Below are 18,560 nucleotides of genomic sequence, written 5' to 3'. Positions count from 1 at the left end.
GTTGGTAAGGTCAGGCTTTGATTTAAAGACGCTCAGATTGGAGCTGTGGCTCTGTGTTAGAGCTTACCTTGAGAGTAGACTTGGGTTCAGTCCGTAGGAAAGACAACCAAACAGCACTCATTGACTTCTTTGCTTTCTTAGGTTCATTGGACTTAACTTCTTCTGCTAGAAACTATCACCAGCCTTTGTCAGAAAATCCCCCTGTGTCCATTGAAAGTGTAAGTAGAAGAATTCCAAGTCAAATTAAAGCTCCAATACTATCCAGCTTTTTAAAGTATGTTTTGCTAACAACAAACAACATGTTTTGTTTGGTTTAGGTATCTCATACAAGATGTTTTGTTTTTCATTTGTTTATTTTTTATCACATTTTTATCCGTTTATTTTGTGTTCATGTAGGTATATGTGTGGGCATGTGCAGACCATTTTTGTGTGTGGAGGTCACAGGGCAACTTTCAGGGCTTTATTTTCTCCTGTCATGTGGGTCCAGCAATCAAGTTGGTGTCATCAGGCTAGGCAGCAAATGCCTCCATTTGTTGAGACATCTTACCAGCTCAAGAAATGTTTTATAGACTCTGACTTGGAGAGCAGGGACATTAAGTACATCTGTTGTATAGTTAGTCTTGTTGGTGTTTAGAAAATTAACACCTGTCATCATCTTAATTTCTTTTTAAATAATTTTTTTAAATTTTCATGTGTGTGTGTGTGTGGGGGGGTAAGGGCCGTGTGATATGCTGTGGCTCAAGGCAGCCTGCCACATTATCCCAGCGTTGGCTTTGGTTCAGAGGATCCTCAACTCCTGCGCCATGTCTCAGTCCTATCTTTTTTCTTTCCCTTTTATGATTTAGCAGGAAAAAAGGAAGGGGAAGAGCAACGTGGAATCGATGTAGTGAAGTCTCTCAGCAGGGAGTCTTAGAGATGAGTTCTAGGATCACACTCAGGAGCAGGAAGCTCTTGAGCAGTGTATGTGACTTGCATAGCACAGCTGTGTAAGACAACATCTGAGCCCAGTGACTGTGGAAGCTGAGGCTAGTTTACAGTGTTGTACTGTTAAATGACCGGGCTATCTCCCTCCATTTGAGTCACATTGTCACATTAAGTTGAAGACAGAGATGCTCAAATGTGGATTTGAATCGGCCTCTTGATCCATCTCTGCTTGCGGTTCATTTTCTCATCCACCTTTCGGTGCCACATTGCTCATTCATTGAGAGGCCTTGAGTGGCTTCGAAGTAGCTGTGAAGTGTGTAGTGTTGGGAACGAAATAAGTAAAGCGTGCAGACCCGCCTTCCCAGCTCTCAGTAGGCAGATGGCTAGAAATGTTGTCTCACTAGTGGTAACTGTGAAGCTCATTCAGCCTCACTCTTTTATGCCCAAAGGAGTTTCCTAACGATGCTGTAGTCCCGAGGCTACTTTCAAATAAAACAGAAGAGACCAACTCACAAAAAGGTAAATTAATACAGTTGATTCTTAAAGCTGAGCTAAAATACACAGGAATATTTTTGTTTTAATTTTGAATGCACAGTTCTGTGACACTGACTTTGGAGACATTCAGTGACATCAAGTATTGAAACTGTCATTCACCTCCAGAACGTTGTCATCTCCCCAGCTGAGCTCTGTTCCCCTCAGCTCCTCCCTCTTGCCTCTGGGAATCTGAGCACCTCAGGCACCTCGTGGAAGCGGCATCATCTAGCCGAGCCTTTGTGCCTGGCTATTTGAGTTTACATGATGCATTTAAGCTTATTTATAATGTAATATGTGTCAGTATTTTCTTTGTAAGGATAGAATTGGCTTTATTTTTAAGTTTTAATCTAACTTATTTTGTGTGTATGGATGTTTTGCTGCCTGCCTGTATCTACACAGCACTCATGCCCATGAAGGCCAGAAGAGGCATCAGATCCCCTCGGACAGAAGTTATAGACAGTTGTGAGCCACCATGTGGGTGCTGGGAATTGGACCCAGGTGCTCTGTAAGAGCAGCCAGTGCTCTTAACTGCTGAACCATCTTTCCAGCCTAGAATTGGCTTATTCATTTGATAGCTTAACAGTTTTTTATATATTTTGTGCTAGGCATCAAATCCAGAACCTTATGCGTATTGGGTAAATCTACTGTCTATATCCTGAGCTCCTATTATTTTTGTTTTAAATTAGGGTTACTGATAGAATCTAAAACCTGTAAAAAGGATTTACACAAAACAAGCCTACTTTCCTATTATGAGCTCACTGCAAAGGCTTGGCATGGGATGTTTCTTTTATTGTTCTGTTTAGTTTCTGAGATAGGGCTTTGCAGTGTAGCCCTGGTTGGACTAGAACTTTCTATGGTAAACCAGGGTAGCCGCAAGTCTGCAGGGGACACCAGGCCTCTGCATCCTGAGTTCTAGATGTGAGCTGAAAATTGCAAACCAAAGTTCATTCCTCCTTCCTTTCTTTTTAAAACAGTGCCAGGAGTCAAATCTAGGATGTCATACATGCTAAGCCAAGTGTCTTGCCACTGACTACATTCCTAGCTTGGCTCTTTTCTTCAGTTCTTCAGAATCTAAAGTATAATTTTGTATCTTGATTTTTCAGCAAACGACATCTTTATTTCTCAGTATGCCACGGGACAGAAAGATGCTCTGAGAACTGTTTTAAAGAAAAAGTAAGTTTCATTTATAGACACTTGTAGTGATGTGCTACCTTAAGTTAGAAGGGAATTGGGCTTTAGCATATGTTAAAAGAAATGCACAGCAATTAAGAATACAGCAGCAAGGCATGGTGATGCACGCCTTTAATCCCAGCACTTGGGAGGCAGAGGCAAGCAGATCTCTGTAAGTTCGAGGCCAACCTGGTCTACAAAACGAGTCCAGGACGGCCAAGGCTACACAGAGAAACCTTGTCTCTAAAAACTAAAAAAAGAAGAACAACAACAACACAGCAATATTTTTTAAAGTAACCATAGCAACAACAACAACACAGCAATGTTTTTTAAAGTAACCGTAGTAGCTTCTAGGGCTCAGGATTTAGCTTGGTGGTAGAGCACTTGCCAACACGCACAGTCTAGGAGTGCAAATGTAGCTTAACAATAGCAAATTCTGCTATGGTTCTTACTCTGCCCTTTGCCGTATTCTGTTGCTCACTCCAATGGTTACAGAAGCCAATTGTACCTACTGATGTACACAGACGCAGGCATGGGTGACCAAGGCTCAGGTAGGAATGAACATTGCATTCAGTGGATCACTGCAGCATACAGATATGTCAGCCATGGGATGCCGAGTTGTCAAACCTCAGCTTGTGTTACCTGCAGCAACTCAAAAGGCGTCAAGAAAGGGAGAGACCAACAAGCGGTGGAGAGACAGGTTCATTGGAAAGGCAGCAGCTGTGTTGTGTCCAAAGAAAAAAGTAGCAAATGGAGTAAAAGGTTGAGAGTCCGTGAGAAAAGCTTGACATTAGTTGTGTGGCCAGGTCTTTTGTGTCTTCAACGAGAAGAGCTTTGTGGTCCACACAGATGCTGTTTGGCAGAGGCAGCAGCGGCCACCTGTTTACATATTGTAAAGCAGGGCGGCTGGAAGAACAGAGTCTGAGGTGGGCAAAGCAGGCTGATCTGAGAACCTGAAGTGCCACAGGAAAACCTCTGGGAACTGGACGCTTAGCTCTGTCCCCCACTACATCTTTGGCTTTGGCCAAGTGAATCCAGTTACCTCTAGATTACGTTTCATTATGTAAAATTAAGAAATAAGGATAGATGACCTTAAATTAGATTCCCCACTCCCCATTTCTATCCATGGCAGTTGTCATGTAATTATGATGAAATAATTGACAAAACTTGATGACTCAGTGGGGTGTGGGAAGGTCAGCAGATGGAGAAGCCAAAGTAACTTCGCATGGTTCAGGTGCACGGAGAACAATTACTCTCTCAGTTGTGATGAGGCATCGAAGAGAAGTGAGTCCCAGCGCACTGTGCTGCCCGCAGAAGCAGTGTGAGGGAGCCAGTGCTGTACATGGTGTACTCCTGGCAGCGTGTCCTTCACTGACTAGAGAGTGCAAAGGACCAGCTTTTTAAAAAGATGAATTCAGGCGTCTATCTGCAAATTATGTATCTGTTTGCCGTGGGGTTTTTTGTGGTAAGGGGAATTGAACTCAAGGCCGTGGGCATGCTAGGATCTACCACTGAGCTGTGCCAGCCTGCTGTACTCATTTGTAATGCAGACTGACTGATGCTGTGTTTGGTGCCCATTAGATAACCAGAGTAACATTTACTGAAAAAGCTAGGCATCAAAACACTCAGAACTTCTAATAATCCTTTTTTGGACTTTGTGCTAAGGTGAGTAAACAGCAGAGAAAGGGCTAGATAACCATATGTGTCACGGACACAGGGGGGAGAGCTGGTTGCCACAGGTTGGTAGTAGTGGCAAATGGGGAGATAACTGCCAAAGGGTCCAATTTCCGTCAGATGACTAAGTAGAAGAGCTTTTCATGCAGCATGACAACTGTAGGGAATAGTAATCAGAGCAGAGCAAAAGTCCTCACAATGGAATAGGGAGTTTTGTAAGGTAATAGATATAGTAATTAGCTTGATTGTGCTATATTACAGTGTATACATGTATCAAAATATCACACCATATACTGCACACACATAATTTAAAATTGTCAATTGTAGCTTCATAAGTCTGGGAAGACAGTATGTGTCATAAATGTTATAATTTTTTGGTTTTCTGGTTTTTTTGTTTGTTTTTCTTCAAGATTATATGTTTTGCTTTTTGTTATTTCGAGACAGGGTTTCTCTCTGTAGCCTTGGCTGTCCTGGACTCGCTTTGTAGACCACGTTGGCTTCGAACTCACATTGAGATCATATTTTAATTGCGACATTTCTGTTTCTTCCCTTCAAATCCTCCCATTTATCCCTCCTCCCTCTCCTTCAAATTCAGTGGCTGCTTTTTTCATCATTTGTTATTGGATGCATATTTATATTTGTATATTCATATATATTCCCAGATAAATCTTGGTTAGTCCACATAATATTACTTGTATGTATGTGTTTGGGGCCGACCATTTGGCCCTGGACAGCCAGTTGGTGTGCTCTTCCCTGGGAAGGCCACCTCTCCCACTCCCAGCTTTTCTCAGTTGCCTCTAGTTCTCGGTGTAGGGTTGAGGCCTTGTGGGCTTTTCTGAACGCAGTTAGGCGTATTCCTCGGTGTCCCGCTGTTCAGCTCTCACCTGGTGGTCATGTTAGCGAGCTTCACTGTAACCAGGAGACGAAATCTCACAGCAAAGCCCTCACTCCCCTGCCTCTTGTAGTCCTTCTGCCGCTCTTCCACAATGCCCCTGAGCTTAGGTAAGGGAGTGTTTTATAGTTGTGTCCATGAGGACTAACTTCACAATTCTGCACTTTGATTGCTTGTGGTTTTCTGTAGTGTTCTCTGCTGGAAAGAAAAGCTTTCTTGATGTAGGGTGAAAGGACAGTGCTTATAGATTATTGTTAGGGGCTATACTGGTTTAGTAAGTTAGTGGTTGTAGATTCTCCTCCAATAGCCACAGTTTCACTAGGACTGGCTAGTTAGCCTGGTTTCTAGTACAGACATGCTATCTCTTTTCTTCAGCAAGTCTTAAAGCCTCTGAGAGAATTATTGGTTACGAGCAAGATATATGTGCCCCCTCTGCCCTCATAGGGTCATCTTGCCATGTGGCGGTTGATGTGGTTCATGGGTCATAGCTGGGTTGGATTGTTGGTTGCCTCTCTCCTTTGGAAGCTAGCACAGCACCTTCTGTACCATGAAAGCTAGTTCTCAGGGAGGAGGCATTCTTTTAGGTCAGTGTAGCTCAGGGGCCTCTGGGCCCTGTTTCTAGAGTTGCATGGTGTCTTCAGCAATATGGATTTACTTTTCACCTCAGGAGGAGGAGGGTGGTGGTAACCAAGGGTAACAGCCATATGTTTAGGAAGTTTCTTAGGCAGCCCTGATCAATAGTTGAAAAGATGGCTTCTCATGTCTAGTGTTGGGGTTTGTTAAGTGGTCTTTGGGTTTTAGAGGAAGCGTTGTCAGGCCAGATAAGAAAGCTCATTAAATCTCTCTATATATGATAGATTATACTATATATAATATAGTATATTAATATAATTTACATAAAACACAACATGCAATATCACCCATATATATCATATAATATATAAAATATTATATAATATATATTGTTATATTACATATAATATATATTACATTTATACACTGAATTATCTGCATTACAGTTTTTTGTTTGTTTGTTTTTTCAAGACAGGGTTTCTCTGTGTAGCCTTGGCTGTCCTGGACTCTCTTTGTAGACCAGGCTGGCCTCGAACTCACAGTGATCCACCTGCCTCTGCCCGCCGAGTGCTGGGATTAAAAGGTGTGTGCCATCATGCCTGGCTCATTTGTTTTTTGACAAGTTGCTTTTTGATTTCTTTGTATTCTGGATATTAAACTTGTGTCAGATGTGTAGCTGGCAGAGATTGAGATTCTCTCCCATTCTGTGGGCTGCCTCTTCATGCTGTTGATCGCTTCTTAGGTGTGCAGAAGCTGTTTTGTTTAACGAGGCTCCACTTTTCAGTTGCTGGCTTTGATTCTTGGGCACATGGAGCCCTGTTCAGGAAGTCCTTCCCCACGCCTGTTACCTCACAGGGCACTGCCTCTGTTTTCTTAGAGCAGGTTCAGGCTTAGGTCTTTGATCCATTTGGAGTTAGTTTTTGTGCAGGGTGATAGAAACGGGTTTACTTTCATCTTTTGCATGTGGACATTTAGTTTTCCCAGCACCATTTCTTGAAGTTGCTTTTTTTCTCCAGCTTATGTTTTGGAATCTTGGCCACATATTAAGTGGCTGAAGTTATGTTTGCTTCAGCTTTGTTCTGTTGGTCTAGATGTCTGTTACTGTGCCAGTGACACATGGGTTTTGTTAGCATGCTTCAGTAATGTGTCTTAAGATCTAGGATTGTAATTCCTCCAGCACACACATCTGCGCGCGCACACACACACACACACACACACACACACACACACACACACGAACACGCGTGCGCGCGCACACACATGCATGTGCACACACACACGCACAAACACACATTCATACGTGCACACACACGCACTCGCACACACACACACACACACACACACACACGCACGAACACGCATGAACACACGTGCACACACACCCTCCCATCCCCAGCTCAGGATTGTTTTGGCTATCCTGTATCTCTTGTGGTTCCATATGAAATTTAGGAAAGTTTTAACTTTCTGGGAGGAAGGAGATGGGGGTTTTGATTGTGATTGCATTGAATCTGTTATGGCTTTCAGTAGAATTGCTATTTTTATACTGTGAGCCTGGGATGTCTTTACCTTTTCTATTGACTTGATCTCTTCAGAGGTTTCAGGGTTTGGATTGTAGTTTCCTTCACTTCTTTGGATTGGTTTATTCCTAGATACTTTATTTTCCTAGAGGCTGATGTGAATGGGAGTGTGTCCATGATCCTCTGTATGTATGTTGTTGGTATAGAGAAAAACTATTCATTTGTGCACACTAATTCTGTAACCTGCCACATTGCTGAATTTGTTTATTGTTTCTAGAAGTTTCTAATATGTCTGGTTTTTGGGATCTCTAGTGTATATCTGCAAATAGGGATAGTTTGACTTATTTCCCTATTAGTACCTCTTTAATTTCTTTCTCTTGCCTTATTGCTCCAGCTAGTACTTGGAGCACAGTGTTGAAAAAGAGTGGAGATGGTGGACAGCCTGTCCGGCTCTTGACTTCAGTGAGAGGGCTTCAGACTTTTCTCTGTTTAGAATGATGCTGGCTGTGGGTGTCCTGTATATAGCTCTTATTATGCTGAGGTATGTTCCCTCCAGCCCCGCCTTCTTTAGGACTTTGTCATGAAGATGGGTTGAATTTTGTCAAATGATTTTTTTTCTGAATCAAGATTATCATGTGATTTTGTCTTTAAGTCCATTTTTGTGGTTTATTGCATTTACTAACGTGTTAATGTTGAACTATCCCTGCGTTTCAAGGATAAAGCCATCTTGGCCATGGTGTATAATCTTTCTGATGTATGCTTGTATTCTGTTTGCAAGTATTTTGTTGAATATTTTTGAGTATGTTCATGAGGGATACTGGGCTGTAGTTTTCTTTTTTTGTTGTATCTTTACTTGGTTTGGGTATTAGAGCAAAATAGGCTTCAGAGAAGGAGTTGAAGACTATTCATTCAGTTCCTTTCTTTCTGTTTCTTTTTTGGAATAGTTTGGGAAGGGCTGCCTGTAGATCTTCTTTGAATGTCTGGTAGAATTCTGCTATGAACCCATCTGGTCCTGAACGTTATTTGGCTAAAAAGTTTTAATTACTATTTTAATCTCCTCATTTTTATTCTTGGTTTAATTTTGGTGGTTTGCCTGGATATAGAAATTCATTGATTTCTTTTAAGCTTCCCAGTTTCATGGAGTACAGGGTTTTAAAATATTCCCTTATAATATTCTTAATTTATTTAGTGTCTGTTGTAGTGTTTCTCTGTTCATTTTTTATTGTTAATTCAGGTCCTTTCTCTCTTTAGTTAGTTGGGCCAAGGGTCTATTGGTTTTGTTTGACTTTCAAAGAACTAGCTCTTAGACTTGTTGATTCTTTTTTTCTATTTAATTGATTTCTCTGTTTTGTTTTTTGTTTTTTGTTTTTTTTTTTTCAATTAGGCTTGAATTTGCTTTGTTCTTGTATTTTTCTATCTTTTTGAGTTGCTTCATTATGCCAATTACTTGTGCTCTTTCTGATTTTTTTTTAATATAGTCCCTTAGAGCTAAAATTAACTTAATAAGACCACCGTCATTGTGTCCCAGAAGTTTTGTTGTGTTGTATTTTCATTTTTATTTAGTGTCAGGAAGTTTCTGTTTATTTCTTTGACCCATTCAGTGTTTAGTAATGAGTTGTTTAATCTCCATGGCCTTAAGTATTTACTAGAGTTTTGTTGTTGTTGTCCATTTAAAATTTTGTTTTGTTTTTTGAGACAGGGTTTCTCTGTGTAGTTTGGCTGTCCTAGAACTTACTCTGTATGCCAGGTTGGCTTTGAACTTACAAAGATCTACCTGCCTTTGTTTCTCAAGTGCTGGGATTAAAGGTGTGCACCACCATGTCTGGCTTTTTAAAATTTAATTTTATTGTTTTTGTATTTTAACAAAATGGCTTTATATTATGATTATTCCTCTTGTTGGTCCAAAATAATGCTTTCTGTATTTTCTTTAGATTTCATTTGTTGGTGTCTTAGTTCAGTTTTTTATTGCTGTGAAGAGACACTATGACCACGGCAATTGTTTTTTTCAAGACAGGGTTTCTTTGTATAGTCTTGGCTATTCTGGAGCTCACTTAGTCAGAGGTCCACTTGCCTCTGCCTCCCGAGTGCTAGATTACAGGTGTGCACCACCACCACCCAGCTCGTAACTCTTGTTTTTTTGTTGTTGTTGTTTTGTTTTGAGACAAGGTTTCTCTGTGTAGCCTTGGCTGTCCTGGACTCACTTTGTAGACCAGGCTGGCCTCAAACTCACAGCGATCCTCCTGCCTCTGCCTCCCGAGTGCTGGGATCAAAGGCGTGCGCCACCACCAGGCTTGCTTCTTGTATTTGTATGGGTGTGTCTTTCTGTCTTAGTCTCTGTTGTATTTCGGTGAAGAGACACCACGACCAAAGTAACTAAGACCAATCCTCCTAATTCTTTCAAATAGTGCCACTCCCTGGTGACTAAGCATTCAAATATATGAGCCTATGGGGGCCACACTTACTTAAAATCACGACACTTTCCTTGGAAGTTTTATTCTATGATCTTCTTGAAGGTCTGTGCCATTGATTTGGGTTTCTTCTTGCTCATCTACTTATAATTAGAAGGTTTGGTGTTTCTTATGGCATCCCACATTTCCTATGTGCTCTTTTTCTGTGGGCTCCTCCCGCTTCCCTCCCATTCCTTGTTTTTTGGTCTAGGATCCTATACTTTAATTTCAGGACCTGATAGTCCATATTTTTCTTGATTCATCACATTGTAAGGGTTTCCCTTAGGTTTTCTGGTTGGGATATTGGGTTCTTCATTTCAGCTTGAGTCCTCTTCAGTGTTCTTTCACTTTAGTGAATTCTGTTTCAAATCCTGGGTTGTTTTTGTCATTTCCATTAGCCTTACATTTGTATTTATTCTCCTGAAACTCTTGCCTTCACTGAGCTGTGTCCTGTGTCTTCTTTAAACTCCTAGAATTCTTTGGTGAAGTTTGTGATTGCTCTTTTAAATTCTGTGTCCTGGTGTTATGTAGGTAATTCTCAATGGCAGGCATTTCTATAGGACTGGTAAGTTTTAAGAGTAGACTCTGAGCTAGTCTTTCATGTTGTTGGTATTGTTTCAGTGAGATCTGGGCATGTTGACTTCTTTAGTTTTAAGTTTGCTATGGATAGAGCAGGGTGGGAGAGAGGGGAATGTGGAGATGGGTTGGGTCCATAAGTTAGAAGTGGCTTGGGTGGAGTACAGTCCGGGGGCCAGAGGGGCCTGGGCTGGTAAATAGGGTGCTTCCTGTTCAAGAGGAGCGCGTGGAGGTCTGAGTGGACATGGTGCAGTCCAGTGGTACAGTGGATGGGTGGAGCTGTCCAAGCATAGGGCTGGGAAGGCAGAGAAGGCCAGACTGTGGGACCCAGGCTAACCCTGGTAGATGGTGGAGAAGCCATGGATGCAGAGGTTGTGCACTCAGAAGGCTAGACCCTGGAGGAGGACATGCTGTGCAGTTGGGAGGACGTGGTATGGTGTGGGGAAGCCATGGATGCAGAGGTTGTGCACTCAGAAGGCTAGACCCTGGAGGAGGACATGCTGTGCAGTTGGGAGGACGTGGTATGGTGTGGGGAAGCCATGGATGCAGAGGTTGTGCACTCAGAAGGCTAGACCCTGGAGGAGGACATGCTGTGCAGTTGGGAGGACGTGGTATGGTGTGGGGAAGCCATGGATGCAGAGGTTGTGCACTCAGAAGGCTAGACCCTGGAGGAGGACATGCTGTGCAGTTGGGAGGACGTGGTATGGTGTGGGGAAGCCATGGATGCAGAGGTTGTGCACTCAGAAGGCTAGACCCTGGAGGAGGACATGCTGTGCAGTTGGGAGGACGTGGTATGGTGTGGGGTAGTGGAGTCAGCACATGGTCCTGTGGGTGGATGCAGGGAGGATGGGTCCACATGTGAGTGTAAATGTTGGCTACAATTTAGGAAGAGGCTTGGATTTGGGATCCTGGGGGTCCTGTGGAAGCCCAGAGGCTGTTGCTGCAAGACGCAGGTGGCCAGGCTAGTCTGGGGCACTGGCTGTGGACCCTGGGCTAGATCTGATGGTGTATGTGGGATGTGGGAAGTTTGCATATGGAGTGGAGTGGTAAGTGCTATCAGGTTTCTTGCTTTTTAAAATAAAAAATGTGCATGTGCCAGTGTGTAAGCATGTATCTACTGAGCTATATCCCCAACCCATATTATTATAATTCTTCTAAAACTATTTGGTGAACACAGTCACCAATTCTTAGAAACAGATGCAGTTCTCCTGCCTTGGGGAATGAAACTAGTATTTGAATTTTTAGAACTCTTTTTAAAAAATTTATTATAATTTATTCAGATTACATCTAAATTATTATACCTTCACTTGTGTGTATCTTCCTGTTCCCACCCTCCCTCCCTCTTCTTCCCTTTTCCTCTCCCCTAGACCTCTGACAGAGGGGACCTCCTCCCCCACCATAGGCCTGCAGCCTATCAGGTCTCATCGGGATAGCCTGCTTCACTTTGCTCTGTGTGCCACCAGGCCTCCCTGCCAAGAGGAAGTGATCAAATCAGGGGGCATCAGAGTTCATGTCAGAAGCAGTCCCCACTTCCCCAACAACTGTGGATAATGAGCTGCCCTTTGGCTATATCGAATTTTTAGAACTTTTATGTTTGTGCTTCTTGATTCTCTGTCTTTATAACTGTGGCTAGTGGTTGTCATGTATTAGTCATTTTCAAAGATAGTATTACTGCCTTCAAGGGATAACTTTCTATTTCTTTAATCCTTAGAGACCTAAACTTAATAACATTAACTAAATTACTTTAATCATCATTTTAAAATTATTTATATGTTTGGGTGTTTTGCCTGCATTGTATGTCTGTATACCATATGTATACCTGGTACCTTCGGCAGTCAGAACTGTCCTCTGGAACTGTAGTTACAGATGGTGTGAGCCACCATGTGGTGGTGTTAGGAACTGAATCTACGACCTGAAGAACAGCCAGTGCTCTTAACTGCTGAGACATCTACCCCTGATTTAATTTTTTAAAAAAGAAAAAAGAAAAAAAAAATTTAACAAGATGGAGCTGGAGAGATGACTCAGCTGTTAAGAATGCTTGCTGCACTTGAGGAAGACTAAGTGGGTCCTAGCACCCACATCAGGCAACACACAGCCTTCCACAGTGCAAGGTCCAGGGGCGTTTGATGCCTCCAGCTTTCAAGCACAGCTGTCTCACATGAACATACATATCCCTCTCTTACAAACGCTGCACATAACCACAAATAAAATAAAAATTGAGAAGACAGCTTTAGGAGATTCCCAGTCTAGGGCATGTAGGCATTTCTTCAAATGGATCAATGCAGATCACTGAAATTTTTTATTTCTTTGTATTTGAAGAGCTCAAAACATGCCTGTTTTTAAGGAGGTGAAAGTACATCTTTTAGAAGGCACAAATATGGAAAAGAATGCTGTTGCTCAGGAGACTGAAACTTCACCCAATAGAATTGATTCAGCTACAACTGTGGCTGCAGCCACTGCCGCCGCCATAGCCACTGCGGCTCCTTTGATAAAGGTATGTCCCAGACATCTCCGGACACGGAGACACAGAGTTGTCTGTTACCAGCTGAAATGCTTGTGTCTGACTGTGCACTTAGACACATTGTAGCTGTTCCCACTTGGAAAAGCTGTTCCTATTTGTGGTTGTGAGTTGTTTCTCAGAAGCTGTGAAAATTACTTCCTGTGAATGTGTTGGCTAGAGACACCATGGTGTTCTCACTGTAGCACTGAGTGCCATGTTCTGGATGACCAGTCTCTGAGAATCAAAACCAGAGCCCTTATGCAGTGATAGACAAGTGTTGCCACACCGAGCTGTACTGCTAGACCTGCATTCCTGAGTGATCCGGAGGGTTGTATATGATCCTGTCACATTGTAGATGACTAGCCGGTCAGTTTGTTTGTTTGGGTGTTTTTGTTTTGTTTTGTTTTTGTTTTTGTTTTTGTTTGGTTTTTTGAGACAGGGTTTTTCTCTGTGTAATAGCACTGGTTGTCCTGGCCTCGCTATGTAAACCAGGCTTGCCTCGAACTCATGAAGATCACTTGCCTCTGCCTTCCAAGTGCTGGGAACCATGCCTGGCTTTGTTTGTTTGTTTTGTTTTGGCTTTTCGAGACAGGGCTTTCTCTGTGTAGCCTTGTCTGTCCTGGACTCACTTTGTAGACCAGGCTGGCCTTGAACTCAAAAAGATCTGCTTGCCTCCTCCTTCCTGAATGCTGGAATTAAAGGCGTGCGCCACCATGCTGGACTTTCCTGTTTGTAATGGGGAAACAGAAATAGGTCAGGTCAGGTCAGGATGGCATACAACTTTAGAGCTAATGGGAAACAGAGTCAAGACTGAGGTTCAAAGGTGTTGACCTACCCTAGCCCCACATTAGAGAGGACTGTGTGTGTGTGTGTGTGTGTGTGTATGTGTGTGTGTGTTTTGAGACAGTTTCATGTATCCCAGGCTGATCTTGCCTTTGCTGTGTAGCTGTGGATGAGCTTTAATTTCTGATCCTCCTCTACCCCAAGGTCTGGCATTACAGATACACACCACTATCATGCCTGTTTAAGTGTGCTGGGGTTCAGATCCAAGGAAAGCTTCCTGCGTGTTAGGAAGCATGCTTGTAACTGAGCTTCCTCCCTGTCCTTCTCTCGTGAGACAGGATCTTCCTATCTGTGCCTTGAGCACCTTCTGTGATTACAGGCGTGTGCCACTGCACAGCTTGAGTCTGGAACTCTGACAAGGGATGTTACGAGAGTGAAGCCAGGACAGGCACACAGATGCAGGAAGCCGAGGGTCAGGTGGCTGCTTGTCCTCTCACAGATCCTCCCGTACTGCCTCCACGCCCGAGCCTCAGCATGTCACCTGTCCATAGCACAGGAGGAGGGCTTGGCTTGTCTCAGCACCGGGTCTTTGGAGGACAGTAGTCTCAGACTGTGAACATCCAGGAGGAGGGAGCACAGGTATTAGCCTTTTTGTTTTTGTTTTTTTCAAGAGTGGGTTTCTCTACTTGGAACTCACTGCGTAGACCAGGCTAGCCTTGAATTCGGGGATCAGCCTGTCCCGAGTGCTGGGGCTAAAGGCTTGCGCCACCATGTCCAGCTTGTTCCTAGCACTCTGGTTAGTCCTCTGTAAACACTCACATTTGGATCATAGGAAGACAGCTTTGCCGATTCTGAGCCTGGTCCATGTGGGAAGAGCCTTTGCCAGCTTCCCATGATTCAAAGGCCTTGTTTCTTGTCACAGCTGCGCCCATGTCAACAATGCGCATTTACTCACGGCCTTGTCTTTTATATTCATTCCATCATGTGTGGCATCAAAGGCTACTTTGTTTTGCTATTTCTTTCTCTTTAAAAGCTTTTTTCCTGGTATTATAAAATCTTTTGGGCAGATTTGGTGTGCATTATACATACATATGCATGTACAGTTTATGAAATAAACCGTACCTAAGGATTACTCAGCTTTGCCGCTTAATTTTGTGACTCTAAAAACAAAGGCATTGAATATGAGAGGTTCCATGAACAGAGGCTCAAGCTTAGCCCGTTCTCAGGACCGATTGCTATAAAAACCTTTCTAGGGCCTGAACACATCTTTGATGTCTTCCTACAATATGAAATACTATTTTGATATTTCTATTTTAGGTACAGAGTGATTTGGAAGCAAAAGTTAATTCTGTTGCAGCATTACTTACTAAGTTACAGGAGACTGATAAACAGTTGCAGCGTGTGACAGAGCACCAAACGAGCATTCAGAGTAAGCGAGAGAAATCACATTGTCATGATCACGAGAAGCAGATGAATGTGTTCATGGAGCAGCACATCAAGCACCTTGAAAAATTACAGCAACAACAAATGGATATTCAGGTATGTATGATAAAGCCAGTGTACACCCCACGATCCCTTTTACTTACCCTCTAAGTTAATACTAACTGATAGTTGTCATGGTTGTGACAGTTTGATTTTTTAAATCAGGATTTGCTTGTTCATTATTCTTTACGCTGTGTGCATACTTGGCATGTTCTAGATTATATGTAGTTTCTTTTTTATATGTATGAATGTTTTATCTGCACATATGTTAGTGTATCCCATTTTCATTGTATGTTAAATGTAATAAGCCATTTTCAACCCTGCTTAAAAAAATCTCAATATATCTTATCATTTGACATAATCAAATTATATGTAAAATAATTTGAAATTAATAAAATGATTGTATTTCTTCTAGACCCATTTTATTGGTGCTGCACTGAAGGCTAATAGTCTTAAACATGTTGACATGTCCCCTTCCAGAGCAGTGGAAAAGTTCTCTGGAAAACCAGGACATCCTAATCTTGGTACCAGTGTTCCTTCACACAACACATTTGTTTCTAAACAAGGTAAAATACTTGATTTCTTGAGAATAAAATGTACCAGTGGTGAATGTTTTTCATGTGTAAAAGGTGAAAATTTACTTACAAAGTAAGAGACCTTTTTTTTTCCTCAAAAATAGTTAGTTTTGGAAGTATGTATATATACATATATATATATGGCTCAGATAACTTCAGGGCTAGATAGTAGTGGCACACCTTTAATCCCAGCTCTCAGGAGGCAGAGGCAGGCGTCACTCTGTGAGTTCCAGGCCAGCCTGGTCTACAGAGTGAGTTCCAGGGCAGCCAGGCTGTTATATAGAGAAACCCTGTCTTGAAAAACAAACAAACAAAAACTCTTTAGGTTATTTTGAAGACTGTTCAAATTATGAATTATAATAATTCTTAATTTATGGTTCTAAGTGATTACTTGCTAAGTGGTCAGAAACCTAGAAATTTAGAAAAATTCATTTATTGAGAATTGAATTATTCTCTAGACCTCTGACAGGCTGTATAGTCATGGATACCCTTGATTTTGTCAGAAGAAAACTCACCTGAGTACAATTAAATACTATATTCCCCTTAATCATTGTGTTGTTGGGTAATTGGGCAGTTTTAGGAGTAATATTATAATAATGGCATATATCTGTTTTTCCTCTTTTCTCTTTTGAGGCGGGTTTTATATTGTAGCACAGACTAGCCTAGGACTGGTGGTGACCCTTCTGAAGCCTCAGCCGCACAAGTGCTGGTATTACAGGTGTGCCAGCTTGCTACTTTAATATTTTCTTTCTTTAATCTGTTAGGTCAAAGTATATTGCCAGGTGCTTTATTTAATAGTTGTCCTTGCCATTGAAAGTGTCTAGCTGGCCTACAGTGACTCATTCTCAGCGCTCACATGGCGGTTTAGAGCTGCCTGTAGTTCCAGCTCCAGGGGCTCCAGCGCCCTCTTCTGCCCTCTACCGACATTGCACAGACATGCATGCAGCCGCAAAGCAACACATGTGGTGGTTCATCATAACTTCAGTTCCAGGAGATCCAGCGCGCGCACACACACACACACACAGTACACTTACAGGGAAAACACTCCATACATATGTAAAGATAAATCTTTTGTTGAAAAATACCACAGCCTTGACAATACTCAAATATTATCACATTGATTTTTAATTTACTAGCTTTATTCTAAAACATTTATAATTTTCATTTATTTTGACTTCTCATTGACTATGAAGTTCTTTTCTTAATTTCTTTGAGACTATAGTCCTGGCTGTCCTGGAGCTCCCTATGTAAACAAAGCTGGCCTTGAGTTAAGAGAGATCCACTTGCCTGTGACCCAGAGTGTTGGCATTAAAGCTACCACCACCATGCCCAGCCCACATTCCTTTTTCTCTTTTAAAAATAATTTTATTCTGACGGGCATGGTGTTGCACGCCTTTAATGCCAGCACTCAGGAGGCAGAGACAGAGGCAGGTAGATTGCTGTGAGTTCGAGGCCAGCCTGGTCTACAAAGTGAGTCCAGGAGAGCCAAGGTTATACAAAGAACCCCTCTCTCAAAACAAAACAAAACAACAACAAAAGTAAAAAATTTTTAAATTAAAAATAATTTTTTCTGCATTGGTGAGAGGGTTTCAGATCCATTGGAACTGGAATTACAGACAATTGTGAGCCACCGTGTCGGTACTGGGGATTGAACCTGGGTCCTTTGGAAGTGCAGACAGTGCTCTTAACTACCGAGCCGTTTCTCCAGCTCTCTAGTCTACCTTCTTTGAAACAGGGTTTCTCATTGACCTGCAACTTGATAACTCCGGTAGGTTTGTTGTTTTGAGAGCTCTCCAGGGATCCATTTATTTCTGCCTCCCCAAGTGAGGCCAGGGAAGCCATAGCTACACAAAGAAACTCTGTCTCAAAAACCAAAACCAAAACAAAAAACCAGGCTAGCCTCAAACTCATAGAGATCCATCCACTTCTACCATCAGATTAAAAAATGTTTTGAAATTAAATTTATTTTTATTACTATGTATATTACTTTTGTATGTATGTGTGTGTCTTACTCCTATAAACTCCTAGAAATTATTTTTTCTTTCTGTTAAAGTGCCTTTAAATGAAGTTGAAGATACAGATTTTGATGGACCCAAATCGCCTTTAGAGACCCCAGCACCGCGGAGGTTTGCTCCTGTTCCTGTTTCAAGGGATGGGAAACTATCGAAGAGGGAAAACCCTATAGAAGAAAAAGAAAACGTGGAAATGTCCAGTCCTAAAGGTAGGAAACCAGCTGCCGTTAGTCTCCACCTTTGTATTGGTTGTTTTTCTTCAGGCTGTGACCAAACACCTGACAGGAAGCAATGTAAGGAGGTAGTGTTTGCTTTAGCCCGCACTGTGAACAGGGCTATGTACCCAGCTGTGAGAAGGCGCGGTGGGAGGAGGGGGAGGGCGTTGCTTTAGATGTCGATCATGTTGACTCTATAGCAAGGAAGCTGAACTCAGACCGGAAGTGAGTCGGGGCTATAAAACCTCAAAGCTATCTTCAGTGACTTACTCCTTCCAGCTAGGCTTTGTCTCTTAAAGGCTCCAGAACTCTCTAAAACACTGCAACCATCTAGAGAGGAAATTGTCAAACATGGAAGCCTGTGAGGGACATTTTACATTCAAACCACAACCCTTCCTTAGACCTTTTTTTTGTTGTTGTTGTTATTTTGTGATGGTTTTACTCAAGATGGCCTGGAACTCACTGTGTAACCCAGTGGCCTTGAACTCATGATTTGCCTGCATTAGCCTACAAGGCACTGAGATTTTAGGAATGAGGCACTACACCCTACCTAGATCCATATCAAATTAATAAAATTTCATGGGATTTTCCCATTCAAGATTTAAATTATATGCCTAGTAGTAACTAAATTCTTCTTTGGTGCCTAGTATCCATTTTGGTTTTTTTCGTGGTATTTAGTTGTTTCC

General features: G+C 42.2%; 1 protein-coding gene across 5 annotated transcripts in view; it reads left to right on the top strand.

The window, feature by feature from the left end:
- The window catches only part of KIAA0586, a 103,118-nt gene that overhangs the window by 2,361 nt on the left and 82,197 nt on the right, over positions 1–18,560 (top strand). For 4 of the 5 annotated variants that reach the window (XR_014781043.1, XM_084792331.1, XM_084792329.1 and 1 more), the window contains 7 exons: positions 142–218; positions 1,374–1,443; positions 2,562–2,631; positions 12,627–12,801; positions 14,908–15,129; positions 15,488–15,638; positions 17,701–17,868. Coding sequence is in view for 4 of the 5 variants with exons in the window: in XM_084792331.1 (XP_084648457.1) it covers positions 142–218; positions 1,374–1,443; positions 2,562–2,631; positions 12,627–12,801; positions 14,908–15,129; positions 15,488–15,638; positions 17,701–17,868 (933 nt within the window). In the remaining variant the exon portion in view is untranslated. Of the gene's footprint in view, positions 1–141; positions 219–1,373; positions 1,444–2,561; positions 2,632–3,825; positions 3,913–12,626; positions 12,802–14,907; positions 15,130–15,487; positions 15,639–17,700; positions 17,869–18,560 lie in introns of those variants that run through there. The other variant, XM_084792332.1, reaches the window with a different exon arrangement.

The sequence above is a fragment of the Acomys minous genome, assembly GCF_964271855.1.
Source record: "Acomys minous genome assembly, chromosome: 8".
NCBI lineage: Eukaryota > Metazoa > Chordata > Mammalia > Rodentia > Muridae > Acomys > Acomys minous.
This window is presented reverse-complemented; position numbering and strand designations above follow the sequence as displayed.